General features: G+C 38.4%; 1 protein-coding gene across 1 annotated transcript in view; it reads left to right on the top strand.

The window, feature by feature from the left end:
- SLC5A8 (solute carrier family 5 member 8) overlaps positions 1–16,452 on the top strand; it is a 53,306-nt gene extending 36,854 nt beyond the window's left edge. Inside the window, exons 11-15 of the mRNA XM_042944660.1 lie at positions 3,708–3,794; positions 6,857–7,062; positions 11,165–11,268; positions 15,990–16,069; positions 16,327–16,452. Of these exons, the coding sequence (XP_042800594.1) occupies positions 3,708–3,794; positions 6,857–7,062; positions 11,165–11,268; positions 15,990–16,069; positions 16,327–16,452 (603 nt within the window). The remainder of the gene's footprint in view (positions 1–3,707; positions 3,795–6,856; positions 7,063–11,164; positions 11,269–15,989; positions 16,070–16,326) is intronic.
- The last annotated feature ends 1,233 nt before the right edge of the window (positions 16,453–17,685 follow it).

The following is a 17,685-nucleotide window of genomic DNA, read 5'->3' as shown; positions in this document are numbered from 1 at the left end:
ATTTCACTCACAGAGTCCCCCTTAGGATCTCTTGTAGGGCTGGTTTAGTGGTGATGAAGTCCTTCAGTTTTTGTTTGGGAAAACCTTTATCTCTCCTTCTATTCTGAATGACAGACTTGCTGGATAAAGGATTCTTGGCTGCATATTTTTTCTGTTCATCACATTGAAGATTTCCTGCCATTCCTTTCTGGCCTGCCAAGTTTCAGTAGATAGACCTGCTACTACCCTTATGTGTCTACCTTTGTATGTTAAGGCTCATTTATCCTTAGCTGCTTTAAGAATTCTCTCTTATCCTTGTATTTTGCCAGTTTCACTATGATATGTTGTGCAGAAGTTCGATTTATGTTACGACTGAAGGGAGTTCTCTGTGCCTCTTGGATTTCAGTGCCTGTTTCCTTCCCTAATCAGGGAAGTTCTCAGCTATGATTTGTTCAAGTACACCTTCAGCCCCTTTCTCTCTCTCTCTTCTTCTTCTGGAATTCCTAGGATACGGATATTGTTCTCTTTGATTGCATCGCTTAGTTCTCCAGTTCTCCCCTCATACTCCTGGATTTTTTAAAATCTTTTTCTCAGCCTCCTCTTTTTCCATAGTTTTATCTTCTAGTTCACCTATTCTCTCCTCTGCCTTTTCAATCTGTGCTATTGCTGTCTCCATTTTATTTTGCACCTCATTCATAGCATTTTTTAATTCCTCATGACTATTTTTTAGTCCCTTGATCTCTGTGGCAATAGATTCTCTGTTGTCCTCTATGCTTTTTTCAAGACCAGGGATTAATTTTATGACTATTATTCTAAATTCTTGTTGTTTTATTGCTTAAATTGGTTTTGATCAATTTGTTAGCTGTCACTACTTCCTGGAGTTTCCTTTGAGGAGAATTCTTCCGTTTCATCATTTTGGCAAGTCCCTGCAGTAGCTCCAAACTGCAGGGCACTTCCCCTGTGCTGTCCAGAGAAACTTGTGTTGGTGGGTGGGGCCGCAGTCAGACCTGATGTCTGCCCCCAGCCCACCGCTGGGGCCACAGTCAGACTGGTGTGTACCTTATCTTCCCCTCTCCCAAGGGCAGGACTCACTGTGGAATGGCATGGCCCCTGTCTGGGCTGCTTGCACACTGCGAGGCTTGTGGTGCTGCTTTGATGGGATCTGGCCAAGGGTGTGTTAGCCCAGGTGGATCCGCAAGGTGAACAGGGGAGGGAGGGGCAGGCTTAGCTCGCTTTGCTCTCCGTGGTCCCCTGTGGGAGGGGCCCTGCAGCACCGGGAGGGAGGCGGGCCCATCCCAGGGATAGATCCACAGAAGCACAGCGTTGGGCGTTTGTGAGGTGCAAGCAAGCAAGTTCGGTGACAGGAACTGGTTCCCTCTGGAATTTCAGCTGGGGGATAGGAGAGGGAAATGGTGCTTGCCAGTGCCTTTGTTCCCCCGCTGAGCTGTGTCCTTCTGGGGCTCAACAACTCTCCCTCCAGGCGTCCTCTCGCCCTCCCCACTGTCTGAGAGCAGAGCTGTTGACTTTTAACATTCCAGATGTTAAGTCCCGCTGGCTTTCAGAACTCACGCAGTCCGGCCCCTCCACTTTTGCAAGCCAGACTTTGGGGGCTCTGCCTTCCTGTGGGCTGCCCTTCCACCGCCACAGCTCCCTCCCACCAGTCCGTGTAGCACACACCGTCTCTCCGCCCTTCCTACCCTCTTCTGTGGGCCTCTTGTCTACGCTTGGCTCCGGAGAGTCCATTCTGCTAGTCTTCTGGCAGTTTTCTGGGTTATTTAGGCCTATGTGGGTGGAGTCTAAGCAATCAACAGGACGAGGTGAGTCCAGCGTCCTCCTACACTGCCATCTTCTATTCTTCAAGTTTCAACTTAAACATCCTTTCTGTTCCCTGCATATGTTTAAGTTTCCCTCTGCCACATATTCTTAGAACACTTTGTGTTTCTCTTACCATATTCTTATTTCCATTATCATATTATATTGTAGTGATTTACTTAATGTCTGTTTTACTAAATAGTGTATAATTCCATGAAAAAATTTTGACATTGTTGTCTAACACTGTATCAAATATCTGGTGTCTACTGCAGTGTTCAAGACATTTAATAAATTCAGCTTGAATGTACCTATTTTGTACTTGTTCATAAATATCCACTTATCAGATCACCCCAAACCCTCCCTGGACCTTCTCTGGGCACCTCGGCTCCCTGTCTGGGACTCCTGGATCTCCCCATTTTCCAGAAAGTTGAAGATCAATGCTGGACAAAGCAGGTCGTCCAGACTCCTTCTTTAGACCTAAGGCGTGGGTCCATTCTGGTTGATTATTGCTTAAGGCGTATCAGTTGTTAAAATAGCTTAATCTCATCTTGACTATATGAGTGAATGAATTATGTCCAGATGCACCAAGCTTATCTAGTACAGCTAAGCCATAACCAGCAAAAGTCCTCTGAATGTGCTTTCCTCCATAGTCTGCATTATTGCTTATTCTTCTGTAGTCTGCATTATTGCTTATTCTTCTGTATAGCTTATAGCTCTTAATGTGGTTACTTTCCCTTTTTATCATATATCAACTCTGGCCTGAGTATATACAGTGGGGTGTTCTAGGTATGTCATCATAACTCTAAGCCAGTTTTTGCTTGCTTCCTCTCTAACTTAAGTATTATTTCCTGAGATAGATCTTTTTGGGGATATATTCCTTGTGTCTCCAAAACTGACTCACAGGTCACACTGTCATAGCCTGATTCGTGGGCCATGTGACTTATTTCACATTATGCATTGAAGTCTATCTCCCTTCCTCCTGGGCTCTGGTTCGAGAGAAGTTGTGAAATGACTCCTTAGGATGATATTCTGAGCCATATTCTCCTCAAACAATAGTTGTTTGTCATCTGTATCCACACTCCCTTCTATAGTCCAAAAGGTAGGCTTTGTAATTGTTGTTAACCTAAGACTGCTGTCTGTATCCTATAAGATTTTTCTTGACTCAATGTTTTTTCTTTGATTTGCTCATTCTGTTTTATCAAGCCCCTTTACTCTGTAGACAAACTAATGTGTTCCCTAATTCTTCTTATATGGTTCTGTCCACTATTAAAAATTAGCCATTGGATTATTGGGAACTCATATCTCTTGGAATTTTTAGCTATTTGCATATCTCCATTGTTCACATTGTAATTTCTTTTGACATCTATACATCAAACAAAGGTTACAGTTAGCCAATTACATTTTAAATCTTTCTACATGATTTGATCAATCTTTTTTTTTTTTTTTTTTAAATCCTGGTTTTCATTCTAATTCCATTCTTAGGGAACCAAAGATGGTGTTGGGTTTCATTGCCATCTCTGTTCACTTAGGAGTACTTACCCACAGTCTTGTTTTGCAGAAGATTTTGAGAATCAAAGCACAAAGGAGTAATGTGATTGATTATTAACACCTGCAAAAACAGTTGGGAGGAGTAGTGTCCCTCTTGTCTTATGCATTCATATAGGTGCTCCCATTGTCTCATGACTCTCTACCTTCTTTATGTTTTGCTTCCTTTATTGAGGTACCTGAATGAACAGATTAATAGTTGAGACTGAGAAACAGAAGCTTCTAAGTTCTGATGACCTATTTGCCAATGATAAGGCTGCCATGATTTTCTGGAAGAGGCTGACTAAGTTCTCATTCTGATGAAATTTATTTGAAACTTTTTAACTTGGTATTTGAGATTACTAGCTGTTGACTTTTTGTTATTTTTGTAGGCAGCCCTCAGTATATTTGGCATGATTGGTGGACCACTTCTGGGCTTGTTTGCTTTGGGCATTTTGGTTCCCTTTGCCAACTCAATTGTAAGTATAAAGAGTGAATATGTGTAAAGCTTAATTTCCCAAATATAGTAGTGGCTCAATTTTTGTCAGTTGTAAAGATATAATTCCTTTGATATCTGTCATTAGTGACTTGATGACTTAATTACTCATATTGACTTTGCTGGGGTGTACAATAAATTACTATGCACTGGGATTGTGCATATGTAAAGCTAAATGGAAATTGCCAAAACAACATATATTATGTAACTAAATACTTATATAATTAATAATATATAATATATTCTATAATTATATAATTAAAATATAATATAGAATATTATATAACTAAAGTACATATGTTATGAAACATATTATATGTAATATATTATGAATATTATATAACTAAAGCAGCAACTTTTTTGTGCATTTATCTTTTTGCCCTTCTTGAAAATTAATCACTAGGATTTAAAGGAGATCAACAGGCTCAGATATGAAAGATTTAAGGGCAATAGAGCTGAGGATACTTGTGACTAGCCAGAGTATAGCAAAGAGAAGCAATAAGATAAGATATTCACCACCTTGACCAGAGAGTTTATATTCCTGATATTTAAAGCTATAGCTCCAACACCATGGTTCTGGCCCCAAAGGGGTGATCATAATTGGGAATAGTATCCAGAATAAGGTAATATCTCTCTTCTACATAGACATATCTGTGCTTTGAAGTACTAGATTTTGTTTGGAGTAAATGAAATTGAAATTATTTCTCTGAAAGCGAAAGGAAACTCCATCTAATCAGGCCTGCTATAGGCTGACATTCAGGAAAAACTGATAATGCATGTTTTGTTGTTTCAGACAGATGTAGAATAACCACAAAACTATGACTTTACATTTAGAATTCCATTTTCTTCATGAGGCATTAGGGATTGGTAAGGCAGCTACTAATAAAGGCTGTTACCATTATTACTAATAATTCTCAGAGAAATAATTCTCAACAGATGGTAGCTGTACTTGTGGTGAGCATAACATAATATATATAGAAATTAAATCACTGTGTTTCAGTACCCCTGAAATTAATGTAACATTGTGTGCCAAGTGTACACAAATAAAAACTTCACAAAAATAATAATTCTAACTAATAATAATAATTCTCAATGAAATATCATATGAAGCACAAGTTTTGTAGAAATTAATCACAGTGAAAGAGAATGGTTCATATCAACCTCAGAATGTTGAAGCTTTGGTTAGACTCTTTGCATTTTGAAATGCACAGTGCTTTTTGAGTGTTTGAAACATTAAAACAGGACTGACTTTTGGTTTTTGACATTTACTGCCACCATGGGGTGCCTCCAGAAAAGCTGTAGCAGACAAGGTCCCACATATCCTTTTTTCAAGAGAAGTATGATATTATTCCTGTCATAGGAGGTACCTCTTTTTACTGCATCCACATGTTTCACCAGAATATCTACCCTTACCTTGGAGTGGACTTCCTGCCTCCCTCTCTTCCTCCTACCTTCTCACCCTTTCTCCCCTTCTCCTTTTCTCCTTCTCTTCCTTTGCTTCTCTTCTTCCTTCCCTTTTCTCCCTTGTTCCCTCCCCTCTTCTTATTCATTCATTGAACATTTATGAGCTGAGTACTGTCCTGGGAATAGAGAGCACTGAATATTTTTGCTTTCACAGGTTTTATAATTTTGCGGATCTTTGAACAAACCGTATACAATGCTGAGAATAAGCAAGTCTGGCCTGTCAACAGGTGGCCACACTACTATTCCAACCTCATAATATTGAAAAAATATTTATTGCACTCCTGTATATGTCCAGCACTGTCATAAGTGTCATAAGTTTTGGGGTACCAAAACCAAAGAAATCTAATTCTGCTTTCAAGGTTCACAGCTTAATGAAGGAGCGCACAGTCTTCGACCCTAACACAAATCCTCTGATCTGGTCATCAGCCTTTATTTTCTCCTATCAGCACACCATTCTTTTTTCCTACCCTATGATTTTGCTTATGTTTTCCCCCCTGACTTCAAATATTCTACCCTGTCCTTTCTATGGGGATCCTGAGGCACAAGCTGCATTGTCTGGTCAGTATTATTATTTTTTAAGTTTATTTATTTATTTTTGAGCGAGAAAGAAAGTAAGAGTGGTGGAGGGGCAGAGAGAGAGGGAAAGAGAGAGAATCCCAAGCAGGCTCCACACTGTTAGCATGGATCCTGATGTGGGGCTTGAAACTACTAGCTGTGACATCATGACCTGAGCCAAAATCAGACGGTTAACTGACTGAACCAACCAGGCGCCCCTGGTCAGTATTCTTAAAGGAAGGGGCAAAATTTCACCACAGGGGAAGAGGCTTCCTAGCTCAAGTTTTGCTTTTGTTCCCATCATTTGGAACTAGGGCTTAAATCATTCAAAGTCCAGCAGAACATCTGGATTACTGATGAAAAGCAGAAGTGGGGACTCCAAGTTTTCCAAGGACTGGGAAACCAGCTGTCTTCAGGGAGGACATCCCTACCTGTCTTTAGAAATACTAAGTGTGGTTATATGCACCATGGCAGTCATTTGTGAAAACTGCTTCCTGGTTTCCCCTAATTACCCTGAAGCACAATTATGATCGTGCATGTTATTAAGTATAGGAATAAACTCTGTGTATGATTTCTCCTTCATAATCTGTTGTTCATATGGCATACCATTTGTTTACAGACTAAATAAAAATATAGGGGGCAATTGGTCTGGGGTCAGTGGTGTGACTGTTGTGGTTATTTGGGTGTGAAGAAAGCAGGAGGCCAGAGCAGAGTGCTAGCTATGGAACAGAGTAGAAGAAATGGAATTATGAGATCAACTAAAAGAAAAATGGGCAGGAATTGGTGATTGGCTAGGTAGGGTTATGGAAAAGGGAATGGGGTTACAGACTCCCCAGGGCTCTGGGCTAAAGGACCAGTGGTCCCTGCCACTCTTGACAAGAGGCAGGGATCTTGGGAGAAGGATGATTTTAGGAGAAAAGCTGGTAAATCTGACTTGGACCATGTTGAGCTTAACCTTCTAATGTTAATTTCCATCTCAAAGCAAGCTGTGTTATTTTTTCTTTTAAAAGCACTCTTGTTTTGCAGGGAGCACTTGCTGGTCTTCTGGCTGGATTTGTTGTTTCTTTGTGGGTAGGAATTGGAGCTCAACTGTATCCTCCACTGCCTGAGAGAACTATGCCACTAAGCCTTGAAACCTATGGCTGTAACAGCACATACAATGTGACAAATTGGGTGACAACCACAGAAATGCCATTTTCTACTAGTGCTTTTCAAGTATATGGTGCTGAAAGGTATTGAATTAAACTTTGTAATGTCATATTTTTAAGAAATGTATGTGACAGGTAGAGAACAGTTGCTTTCTGTCTTGCCTGCAGTGCTGTGATTTTTCCCTGATCTGAAATGCGTAGAGCCCTTGTGGCTTGCTGGCTATGGTATTTTGCTCAGAAACAGCAAAAATTGCTATATGTTCTTAATTTTGATACACTTCTGTCATGCTTACAGATCTGGAGAAGACTTGAATTGTAACACAAAAAAACTATTATGGGTAAATGCTACCAAATATCAGCTCTAGTTGAATGAAAAATTGTCTTTGTCAACTAAAAACCTTTTAAAACGAAAAGTACCATTATAAAAGAACATTGCTTCTATAGTCTTTGAGGTATAGCTTTTACAGACTAAAAGCTACAATCATCTAAATATGTTAGATTATTGCTATTTGTTTAGGTTTAAAGATTCCAAACCTTTAGAACATTAGCAATGAGTTGCAGCTGTGATATTCTTACTAGAGTTTTCTGTATGTGGTATACTTTTAGGCTTGTGGATCCTTATGTTGTCTGATTTAATGAAATGTTGTGGGTCTGCTAATAGGTGAGTGTTTTATTATATAGTGGATGTGAGGGCAAGACTTTCTATAGTGGACAATTATATGTACAGCCTTAAAGCATAAACCCCAATAGAAATGTTCAAGGAGTACGGAGATGAGGTTGTTGCCCCCCAATTATTGCCCCCAGCTCCAGCTTTCTTGGAATGAAGCCATTAAGGACTCATGCCCACTTTAGCTGGACACCCTCCTGAGAGAAGGAATGTAACTGTTACAATTAGTGATTCATGTTCCAAAGAAAATATAACTATGAGAATGCCTGCCAGTGGAAGTTCAAGGCTGGCAAATGCTTCATAAATAGAAAGAAAAGGTAGTTCCAGAGCCTGAGGCATATTTGGGGGAGGTCTGACTAGGTGGGGTGCTGTGGGGTGAGGGGCAAGGAAGTGCAAGGAGCAGTTTGGACAAGCATGAAAGCACTAATGTACATGTGTAGGATGCACATATATATGTGGGAGGACATTCAGGATGTACTTGTTTCACAGTTTTGCTTAGCATTTGTCCTGGTTGTGTAAATATCTCTCTTAATTTAAGAGTCTGAGACAAAATAGTTATTTGGATTCTGAAACAAATAAATTAACTGAGGTTTAGTATATACCTGGTACCATAATAATTACTTTTATAGGTTAGCTTATTTATAAAATAACAGGTAATAAGCAAGAATTTTTTTTTTTTTAACTTTTTTTTTTTTTTTTTTTTTTTGAGACAGAGAGAGACAGAGCATGAACGGGGGAGGGGCAGAGAGAGAGGGAGACACAGAATCGGAAGGAGGCTCCAGGCTCTGAGCCATCAGCCCAGAGCCCGACGCGGGGCTCGAACTCACGGACCGTGAGATCGTGACCTGAGCTGAAGTCGGACGCTTAACCGACTGAGCCACTCAGGCGCCCCAAGCAAGAATTTTTAAGAATGAATACATACTCAACTCTGGGCTGGCCATTTCTGTGATATCCCTAGAAAGTCTTCCCCTTTCACTGTGGTTCCTGCCTTCCAGGAAATTATAATTTAGCTGGAGAGAGTATGCTAATGTATACAAAACAATCAATCCAGTAAGCACAGTAAGTATAAAATAAGTATAAAACTAGCACATGATAAATAGTAATAACTACTTGATAAATACTTGTTAAAAGAATGAATATAAACAAGGTTGGAGTAGCAGGAAGACTTTGGAGAGGTAGGACTTGAAGGATGCGGAGGCTGGCTAGACAGAGGTCTGGAAAGTCATTCTTACCACAGAAAATGACCAGAAGGGAAATTGGACAAGAAGATACACAAACAATGCTTGTGGTAAGTGGTATTCATAGGTGATCAAGAGAGCCAGCAGAAGGAAGAGCTTAACTCTTCCTGAGTGGAGTGAAGGAAACCTTCTTAGAGGATTACATAAATTGGAATTAGTCAGGTGAACAGGTTGGGCAGAGGGACCAAAGGAAGAAGAAAATCGCACAGTGAAGGAATAGTGTATGCAAAAGCATGAAGTTCTGAAGCCACGTGGCACCTTAGGAAATCACACCTAGTCAATGTCGCTAGAGTACAAGGGGAGTAAAGTTCACAGCTGAAGATGAAATAAAATACCCTTTGGTCGTCTAGATTCTGCATTTCCATTACCCACATTCAGTTTTTATTAAGTTCCCAATGCTTGATGTGTATATATTGATAGCTTGTTGTAGTTTTAATTTGCATTTCCCTTATGATCAGTTACATTTGATACCTTTTAATATATTTATTGGCCATTTCCATTTGAATATTTAGTCACTTGTCTGTTGAAATCTTTTATCCATTTTTAAATGCATTCTCAGTTTTTTTATTATTTATTTAGGAGTTCTTTTTTAATGTTTATTTATTTTTGAGAGAGACAGAATGCAAGTGGGTTAGGGGCAGAGACAGAGGGAGACACAAAATCCGAAGCAGGCTCCAGGTTTCGAGCTGTCAGCACAGAGCCCAACAGGGGCTCAAATTCATGAGCTGTGGGATCATGACCTGAGCTGAAGTCGGACGCTGAACCCACTGAGCCACCCAGGTGCCCCTAGGAGTTCTTGATATATTCTAGATACAAAATATATTTTGAAAATATTTTTCTCCCACTTTGTGGATTGCCTTTTTACTCTTTTAGTGATACTTTTGGTGATACTTATTTTCATTTAAAATGAAAATAAAATGTTTTCATTTTAATTATGTTCAACTTTATCAGTCTTTTTCCTATATGTTCAGTCTTCTGTGTATCCCAATTACATCTTTGCCTATCCTGAGGTCATAAAGAGATTCTTCAAATTTTTAATTTAAATGCTTTATTGTTAGTTAACTGTTTCCATTTATGAATGTAATCTCCTTTGGAATTGATTTCTGTGGGTGCTGTGATCAAGACTCATTTTTTCCCATATGGATATTCGATTAACCAAGTACCACTTATTGGAAAGAACTTCCCTTTACCCCATTACAAAGTACTGTCAACTTTGACATAAACCAGATGATTATTTTCTTGTGGGTCTGTCTCTTGATTCTCTCTTCTGTTCTACTTTGTCTGTTTTTTGTTTTTGTTTTTGTTTTTTGTTTGTTTGTTTTTTCTCCCAGTAATACCACATCTTAATTTCAATAGCTCACCTCAGTGTGTTTCCATCTTTCTGGGATCTTGGCCCCTCAAGTTCTAATTGTTGTGACTCTCTGGTATCTTAAAAAAAAATCTGCCTGCTCTTTCCCCCAGTTTTCATACATTATTCTTGGCAGAATTGTTGGTCTAAATCAAGCTACTCTATTAAAGCTGAAAATGAGATCCTAGAATAATCATTTTAGAAACAGATTAGATCATGTCACTCCTCCATTTAAAGTACTTCCCTGAGAGCCACTGCTCAGAGAGTAAAATCCAAACTTCATACAAGTCTAACAACAAAAAAGAAATCCGTCTTCCTCTTGTTTTGTGTAACTCTGTCTGTTGCTCACTATGTTTTAGTCAGCTGGTGTTTACCTCTCTCTAGGATGCTTTCCTCAAGAACTTTCCTCCAGGTCTCAGTTCAAATGTCACTTCTTCCTAAAGGCTTTCTCTGACTCCATGTTGGAGTGTAGTTCCTTCTTTCCACTCTGTTAATATCACATTACTTTGTTTTATTTTCCTTACAGCACTTTCCACCAGTGGAAATTATTATATTTATTAGTTTACTTGTTTGTTTTATTTCTCTCCCCATTAGAATGTAAACCTTATGAAGGCAGGAACTCTGTCAGCCGTTTTTATGGTAGACTTTTTAATGACAAGAACAGTACCTGGGACATAAAGCAAAGTTGAACGAATACACATGGACATTTAGCATTATAGTGTATGGTCAAGGCTAAGCCAGCGTTTTAATATTTTTCCCTCAGGCTTTTAATTCTTTATCCAATAAGATAAAATTGGAACTGTAGATTATGACATCAAAAACATTATTAAATATTTTATTTTGATTTTGCCATTCATGAAGATTATTGAGACTGCTCTTAGTTGCTAGTAGCATTACGTGAAATTTTACAGTTATGCTTTTGTTCTTTCTCAGGACTCCACTGATGGATAACTGGTATTCTTTATCATATCTCTACCTCAGCACTCTTGGAACTTTGGTAACATTATTCATGGGAATGCTAATCAGTTTACCAACAGGTAACTATCTAAACCTTAGTATTGTTGTATTTACCTCCATATCAGTTTTTACTATATCTGTTTTATAGCTGCTGATGTTATTTTACTATAGTCCTGTTAACAACTAGTTTAATTACTTGTTCCATTTTCCTCATGGGAAATTTGAGGGCCTACACTTGAAAGCAGAAGGTTCTCTTTGAACCTTTGTTCCACCATGTACCAGCTGCATGAACTTAGGGAAGACTGTATAGCTACTCTGAGGCTTAGCTTTCTTCTGTATGAATTGAGGTTAGTGGTGATTGACTTCCCTATCTCACAGGTTGCTGTAAGATAAAAATAAGGTCTTTAAAATATCATATGTAGTTACTACAATGCTAGGGATTTTACACATATTATTACAACAGTCCTGCATCAGATCTTTTCATTGTCCTATGCTGACTTTTTGTAAACTTTAAAGAAGTATACACAGGTAAGGAATGATCGCTACAATTGTTATATCTAAACATAGTATGAAGCTTTTTTCAGATTCCATAAATTTTAAAAACATTATTTAAAAACTGTCAGTGAGGAGCCTGCTTGGGATTTCTCTCTCCCTCTCTTTCTGCCCCTCTTCCACTCATTCTCTCGCTCTCAAAATAGATAAATACACTTAAAAAACATTATTTTTTAAAAAACAAACTGATAATACACGTGGTACATACACTGCTCTCTGGGATTGCTATAGAACTGTTATTCTGGAACTTCATATCCTTATTCTGTGAATTCCATCTGTCTCCCTCCTGTGTTGTATTCCCCGCTGCCTGTATCCCATTATTCCTAATTCTTGTTTATCCCCTTAATTGAATGGAGCACATCCTTTTAGCATGTTCTTGAGAAAGTGTAGACAAGAGATTTTGAAAATGTGGTACCTCTGGAAAAAAGTGTCTTTAATTCTCCCTTATACTTGATTGATCATTTGTTTGAGTAGAGAATCCTAGGTTGAAAATAACTTTCTTGTTTCTGAAAGGATGTCTTTTTTTTTAAGTTTGTTTTTTTAATGTAATTTATTGTCAAGTTGGCTAACATACAGTGTATACAGTGTGCTCTTGGTTTTGGGGGTAGATTTCCATGATTCATCACTTCCATACAACACTCATCCCAACGAGTATCCTCCTCAATGCCCACCACCATTTTTCCCTCTCCCCCGCAACACTCCCATGAACCCTCAGTTTGTTCTCTGCATTTAAGAATTTCTTATGGTTTGCCTCCTTCCTTCTCTGTAACTATTTTTTCCCCCTTCCCTTCCCCCATGGTCTTCTGTTAAGTTTCTCAAGTTACACATGTGAGTGAAAACATATTAAGTTTATTTATTTATTTTGAGAGAGAAAGAGAGAGAGTGTGTGTGTGCACATGTGCAAGCAGGAGAGGGGCAGAGAGGGAGGGAGAGAATCGCAAGCAGGCTCTGTGCTGTCAGGGCCGACCCTGACGCAGGGCTCAATCTCATGCAGGACTTTGCTCTATCTCACAAACTATGAGATCATGACCTGAGCTGAAATCAAAAGTCAGACCCTCAACCAACTGAACCACCCAGGTGCCCCTCTGAGAGGATGTCTTAACTTTCTCAGTTAATCTTTCTCAGGTTAAGCACCATATGAGTAGGCGGCTTGCATTTAAGAGCCATCTATTCATTTTTATTTTTTATTATAGTTCTAGTTCACTGTGTTGTTATTAAGATGCCAGTGCTATGCTACCTGCCGGCCCTTTGTATGTGACCCATTTCACAATGATTGCTTTGCCCTAAGGCCTCGGTAGGATCTTTTCAAACTGAAGACTCATGCCCTTCAGTTCTAAGGCATTTCCCCATATTATTTCTTTTTTTTTTTCCCCATATTATTTCTTTTGTAATTTCTTGTGATTTTCTGTTTTCTCTTTATGGAAACTCTTGTTAGTCAAATGTTTGAGTCTCAGACAGTTATTCTAATTTTCTTCTCTTTTCTCTCCTATTTTCCATAACTGTGTCTTTTAGGTCTACTACATGGGATACTTTTTCAATTTACTTTTCCATAATTCTCAAAGGAGCATTCTGATCCAGTTTTGAGAATAATCTGTAAAGGAAGGAGGGCAAGTAGGAAGCTATTACAGTAAGTCAGGTGAACGATCTTGGTGGCTGAAAGCAGGATAGCAGGGTAGTTGGTGAGAAGTGCTGGGCTCCCCGATTTCCTACATTCCCTCACACATGTACTTCCATAGCAACCAGACTAGGGGAAGGCAGCTCACTGCCCTTTTCCTCAAATGTGCAATAACTAGTCAGAAATCCTATACTTTTGTCCTAGGACGTCTGATGTCTTTGTTTGCTTTATGCTGCAAGGCTACCGTCACTGTGCCACTTGATAGTAGAAGAAATTCTAAGTAGAAAGTAGTAGAAGAAATTCTACTATCAATTATGATTTTGTAACTCCTGAATAGCACTGCCTTTCAAGCTTCTGTGATACTTGTATTTATAATTAATAAATGATATCAATAGTTAGTAGTAATATTAACATATCAACAATGATATTGCAATGTATAATTCTTATGCATTTATGATAAAGTTTGTAGCTATTTATTACCTTTCAAACAGCTGTTTTTAACTATTTTCTTTCTTTTCGAAAAGGACTGTGGCTTTTTTTGTAAATAAATTTACCAGCACAGTAGATTTATTCTTTTTGTCTGTTTTGATATATTTTAAGACAGATTTTAAACTTTTCTCACAAATAGCTCAATTATTCAGATCAAGAATACACATCAACAGTCTCCTTGTGCTATTTGACGTTAGGTTCTTATTCAACCCATTCCTTTTTCTTTAAGAAAATGGAATATCAATATGATTTCACTCATTTGTAGAATTTAAGAAACAAAACAGATGAACATATGGAAGGAAGAAAAAAAGAGAGGGAGAGAAGAAAGCAAACCATAAGAGACTCTTAAAGATAGAGAACAAACTGAGGGTTGATGGAGGGAGGTGTATGGGGGCTGGATTAGATGCATGACAGGTGTTAAGGAGGGTGCTTGTTGTGATGACCACTGGGTGTTGTATGTAAGTGATGAATCATGGAATTCTACTCCTGAAATCAATATTTCACTGTATGTTAACTAACTAGAATTTAAATAAATATTTGAAAAGAAAAAAAAAGAAATGGAGTATCAGAATATTCCCTTTTAACATTCCCTTTTTTTTTCCTTAAAAGTTTTTATTCTGATAACCATATACAACCATATCTTTTGTTTTATAAAGTAATGCTATACCCAGCTGAGCAGGCATCCAGTGATAAGAAGCAATACAACTTCATTAATTTCATATGGCTTATTCCCATTTCACAACAGCAATGAACACCTTGAGAAAAACAAACAAACAAATTAGAAACACGAAATCCTAACACTTCTGGGGAAATAAATTTAAAGATCTACTGTAGGATACTAGGAATCTGTAACAATTCAGGCCATACAGACTTGGTTGGCATTTCAGTTTCACCTAACCATGTACCCACCGTAAGTGGGTCTGTCTCTTCATCAGTAAGTGGGGTAAATAATACCCTAAGTAGACCGCGAGCTATGAGTACAGTAATTGTTTTACTCATCTCTGTCTCCCCAGCACCTAGTAGAGTCTCTAGCACATGGTGGTTACTCAACAATGTTGATTTGATTAGTTTAAAGTTGATCCCATTTCTGGAAGAGCAGAGGTTCCCGTAATTAAAAGCCTAATATTTGCACCAAAGTGAAGGCACTCAAATATTAGATAGCATAAAGATCACTTTGGAAATTTGGTAAAAATCAGGATTCAGTGGCCCTACCCCAGAGTTTCTAACTGGGTTAGTCCAGGTTGGAGTTCAGGAATCTGTGTTTTAAGTACATCTCCTAGGTGTACTTTGTACTAAAGTAGTTTGAGGAGCACACAGTTTTAAAAAGCTTAGTCTTTGATCTACAAATAAAATAACTTGTATCTACAAATAATTTTTGTAAAGCAAAATGTTAGGGAAGAGGAGTTGAATCCAACACAATCATCATACTGATTTTCATTTAACCAATTTATTTGACATTTCATAATTTCCTGCACTTCTTCACATACATCTACATTCACAGCCTTGAAACTGGAGGAGTGCAACTCCACTGCCTGAAGCAGAGGCAGATGGTTTGATATTTTATTGGTAGATCAGAGAGGATGCTTTTAAACCAGTTTCCCTATGAGTACTGGGCTCTTTCTCAGGTTAAGCACCATATGAGTAGGCGGCTTGCATTTAAGAGCCATCTATTCATTTTTATTTTTTATTATTTAAAAAAAAATTATGTTTTTATTTTCTTTTTGAGAGAGACAGTGCAAGCAGGGGAGGGGCAGAGAGAGAGGGAGACACAGAATTTGAAGCAGGCTCCAGGCTCTGAGCTGTCGGCACAGAGCCTGACTTGGAGCTCAAACTCACGGACTGTGAGATCATGACCTGAGCTGAAGTCGGACACTTAATCGACTGAGTCACCCAGGCGCCCCATCTCATTTGTTTTTAAACACCAGACTCATATTTATCATAGTGAGAGGCTTGCAGAATCTGAGTGACTAAGGGAAGGGAAATGGTGAGCCAAGTCTCCAGCACTGCTTAAAAGATTCTCTTTCTCTTTGTGTTTTATAAGTGCATAGAGTTGAATGCACCCAAGTCAAATGCTTGTATGATGGGCCATCACTGGGTAGTTACAGTTATCTTTCTAACAATGTAAACAATGTAAATGTTTTTCAGGAGGAAGAAAACAAAACTTAGACCGCAGATTCCTACTAACCAAAGAGGACTTTCTTTCCAATTTTGACATTTTTAAGAAAGTAAGTTGGCTTTCTTTCTCCTTCAATTAGTAAGACTGTGCTTTTACCCCCAAGATAGAATACTAGTTAGCCCTTAGACTCTCTTTTGAACTCTGATAGACAAGGAACGTATTTGACCTATTCTTTGATGATGCATTTCTGTTATATATCTTGTCCTCAGTAGACTACCAAGCTGATTTAGAGAAAGAAAAACAGTAACAGTTATTTAGAATTGAATAGTTACTTTTTTCTAATGATGTATTAACATTTTCTTTTAGAAGAAGCATACTTTAAGCTATAAATCTCATCCGATAGAAGATGGTGGAACTGATAACCCTGCCTTCAACCATATTGAATTGAACTTCACAGACCAAAGTGGCAAGATCAATGGGACTCGTTTGTGAAGCAGCTGTGATATTAGATGATCTTAAACAGTGTCCCAATTTGATATATTTTCTAAGAAATTTGGGTCGGGTTTAGATTTTTTTTGAAGGGGTGGTTCTATAATGAGTAAAGTTTGGGGGGAAATTTTTGTTAAAGCAAAGTCCTGACTCTTCAGTTCCTAGACTCAATAATTGATGCTACTCTGGAGTTAAGAGTTTCAGTGTCAGTGTTTTCCTCTATTTCTCTTTTATTTTAATGAGGCTGCAGTTGTGAAAATTATGACCACATATGTGCTGATAGATTAATACGCACATACTTAATGGTCAAAAGCACATTCTTAAATTTGGTCATTCATAAAAGTATTTTCCATGGATTTGGTGCTAGCATATCAGTTTTAGGATTTACCAAAATCATAAGTAATACTGAAAAGAGCTTTCTCCCTTCTACTACATACTCTATTTTTTAGAAAACAATGGGGTGACAGATCTATGTTATCTAGATCTTTGCTTCACATTGATCCATATCAGCTCTATCAGGGAACGTATTAACCTTGGAACCAATTCTGGCTCAGGAAGGTGATAATCAAGAAGCATCCTGTTTGGGATGGAACAATGATCAAGGTCTTCTTGGTGTTGTGTATCTATTCTTGTGCCTTTCAGCTAATTATCTAGAGCTCCTAACCATTGGGGGCTTATATTGCCTTAGACTCTGGTTCTTTTTTTTTTTTTTTTTTTTTTTAATGTTTATTTACTTTTGACAGAAAGTGAGAGACAGAGGCATGAGCAAGGGAGTGGCAGAGAGAGGGAGACACAGAATCCAAAGCAGACTCCAGGCTCTCAGCTGTCAGCACAGAGACTGTCATGGGGCTCTAATTCACAGACTGCGAGATCATAACCTGAGCTGAAGATGGAAGCTTAACCGACTGAGCCACCCAGGCGCCCTAGACTCTGGTTCTTACATGCAATCCTAGTTTTGGACCCAACTGTGGTTTTGTTGTACAACTTTACTTTGCTTGCCTTCCTAATTTCCTGTTTACTCTGTTACCTTGGGCTTGGGTATATCTTGAGACACCCAATATGAATCATGCTACCCCAGGTTTAGAACCATGCTACTCCTGGTTCACTAAGTCCCAGACTATAAATTATAAACTCCTATGAGCCTGATACTGACTAAAGTACTTTCACTATAGGTACTTAAGGATTTGGTGACCCAAGAACATTTACATGATTAAAATGGTTAAGCTGCATGGAATT

The sequence above is a fragment of the Panthera leo genome, chromosome B4, assembly GCF_018350215.1.
Source record: "Panthera leo isolate Ple1 chromosome B4, P.leo_Ple1_pat1.1, whole genome shotgun sequence".
Classification (NCBI taxonomy): domain Eukaryota; kingdom Metazoa; phylum Chordata; class Mammalia; order Carnivora; family Felidae; genus Panthera; species Panthera leo.
Note: the sequence above shows the minus strand (reverse complement) of the source record. Positions and strands in the feature narration are given on the sequence as shown.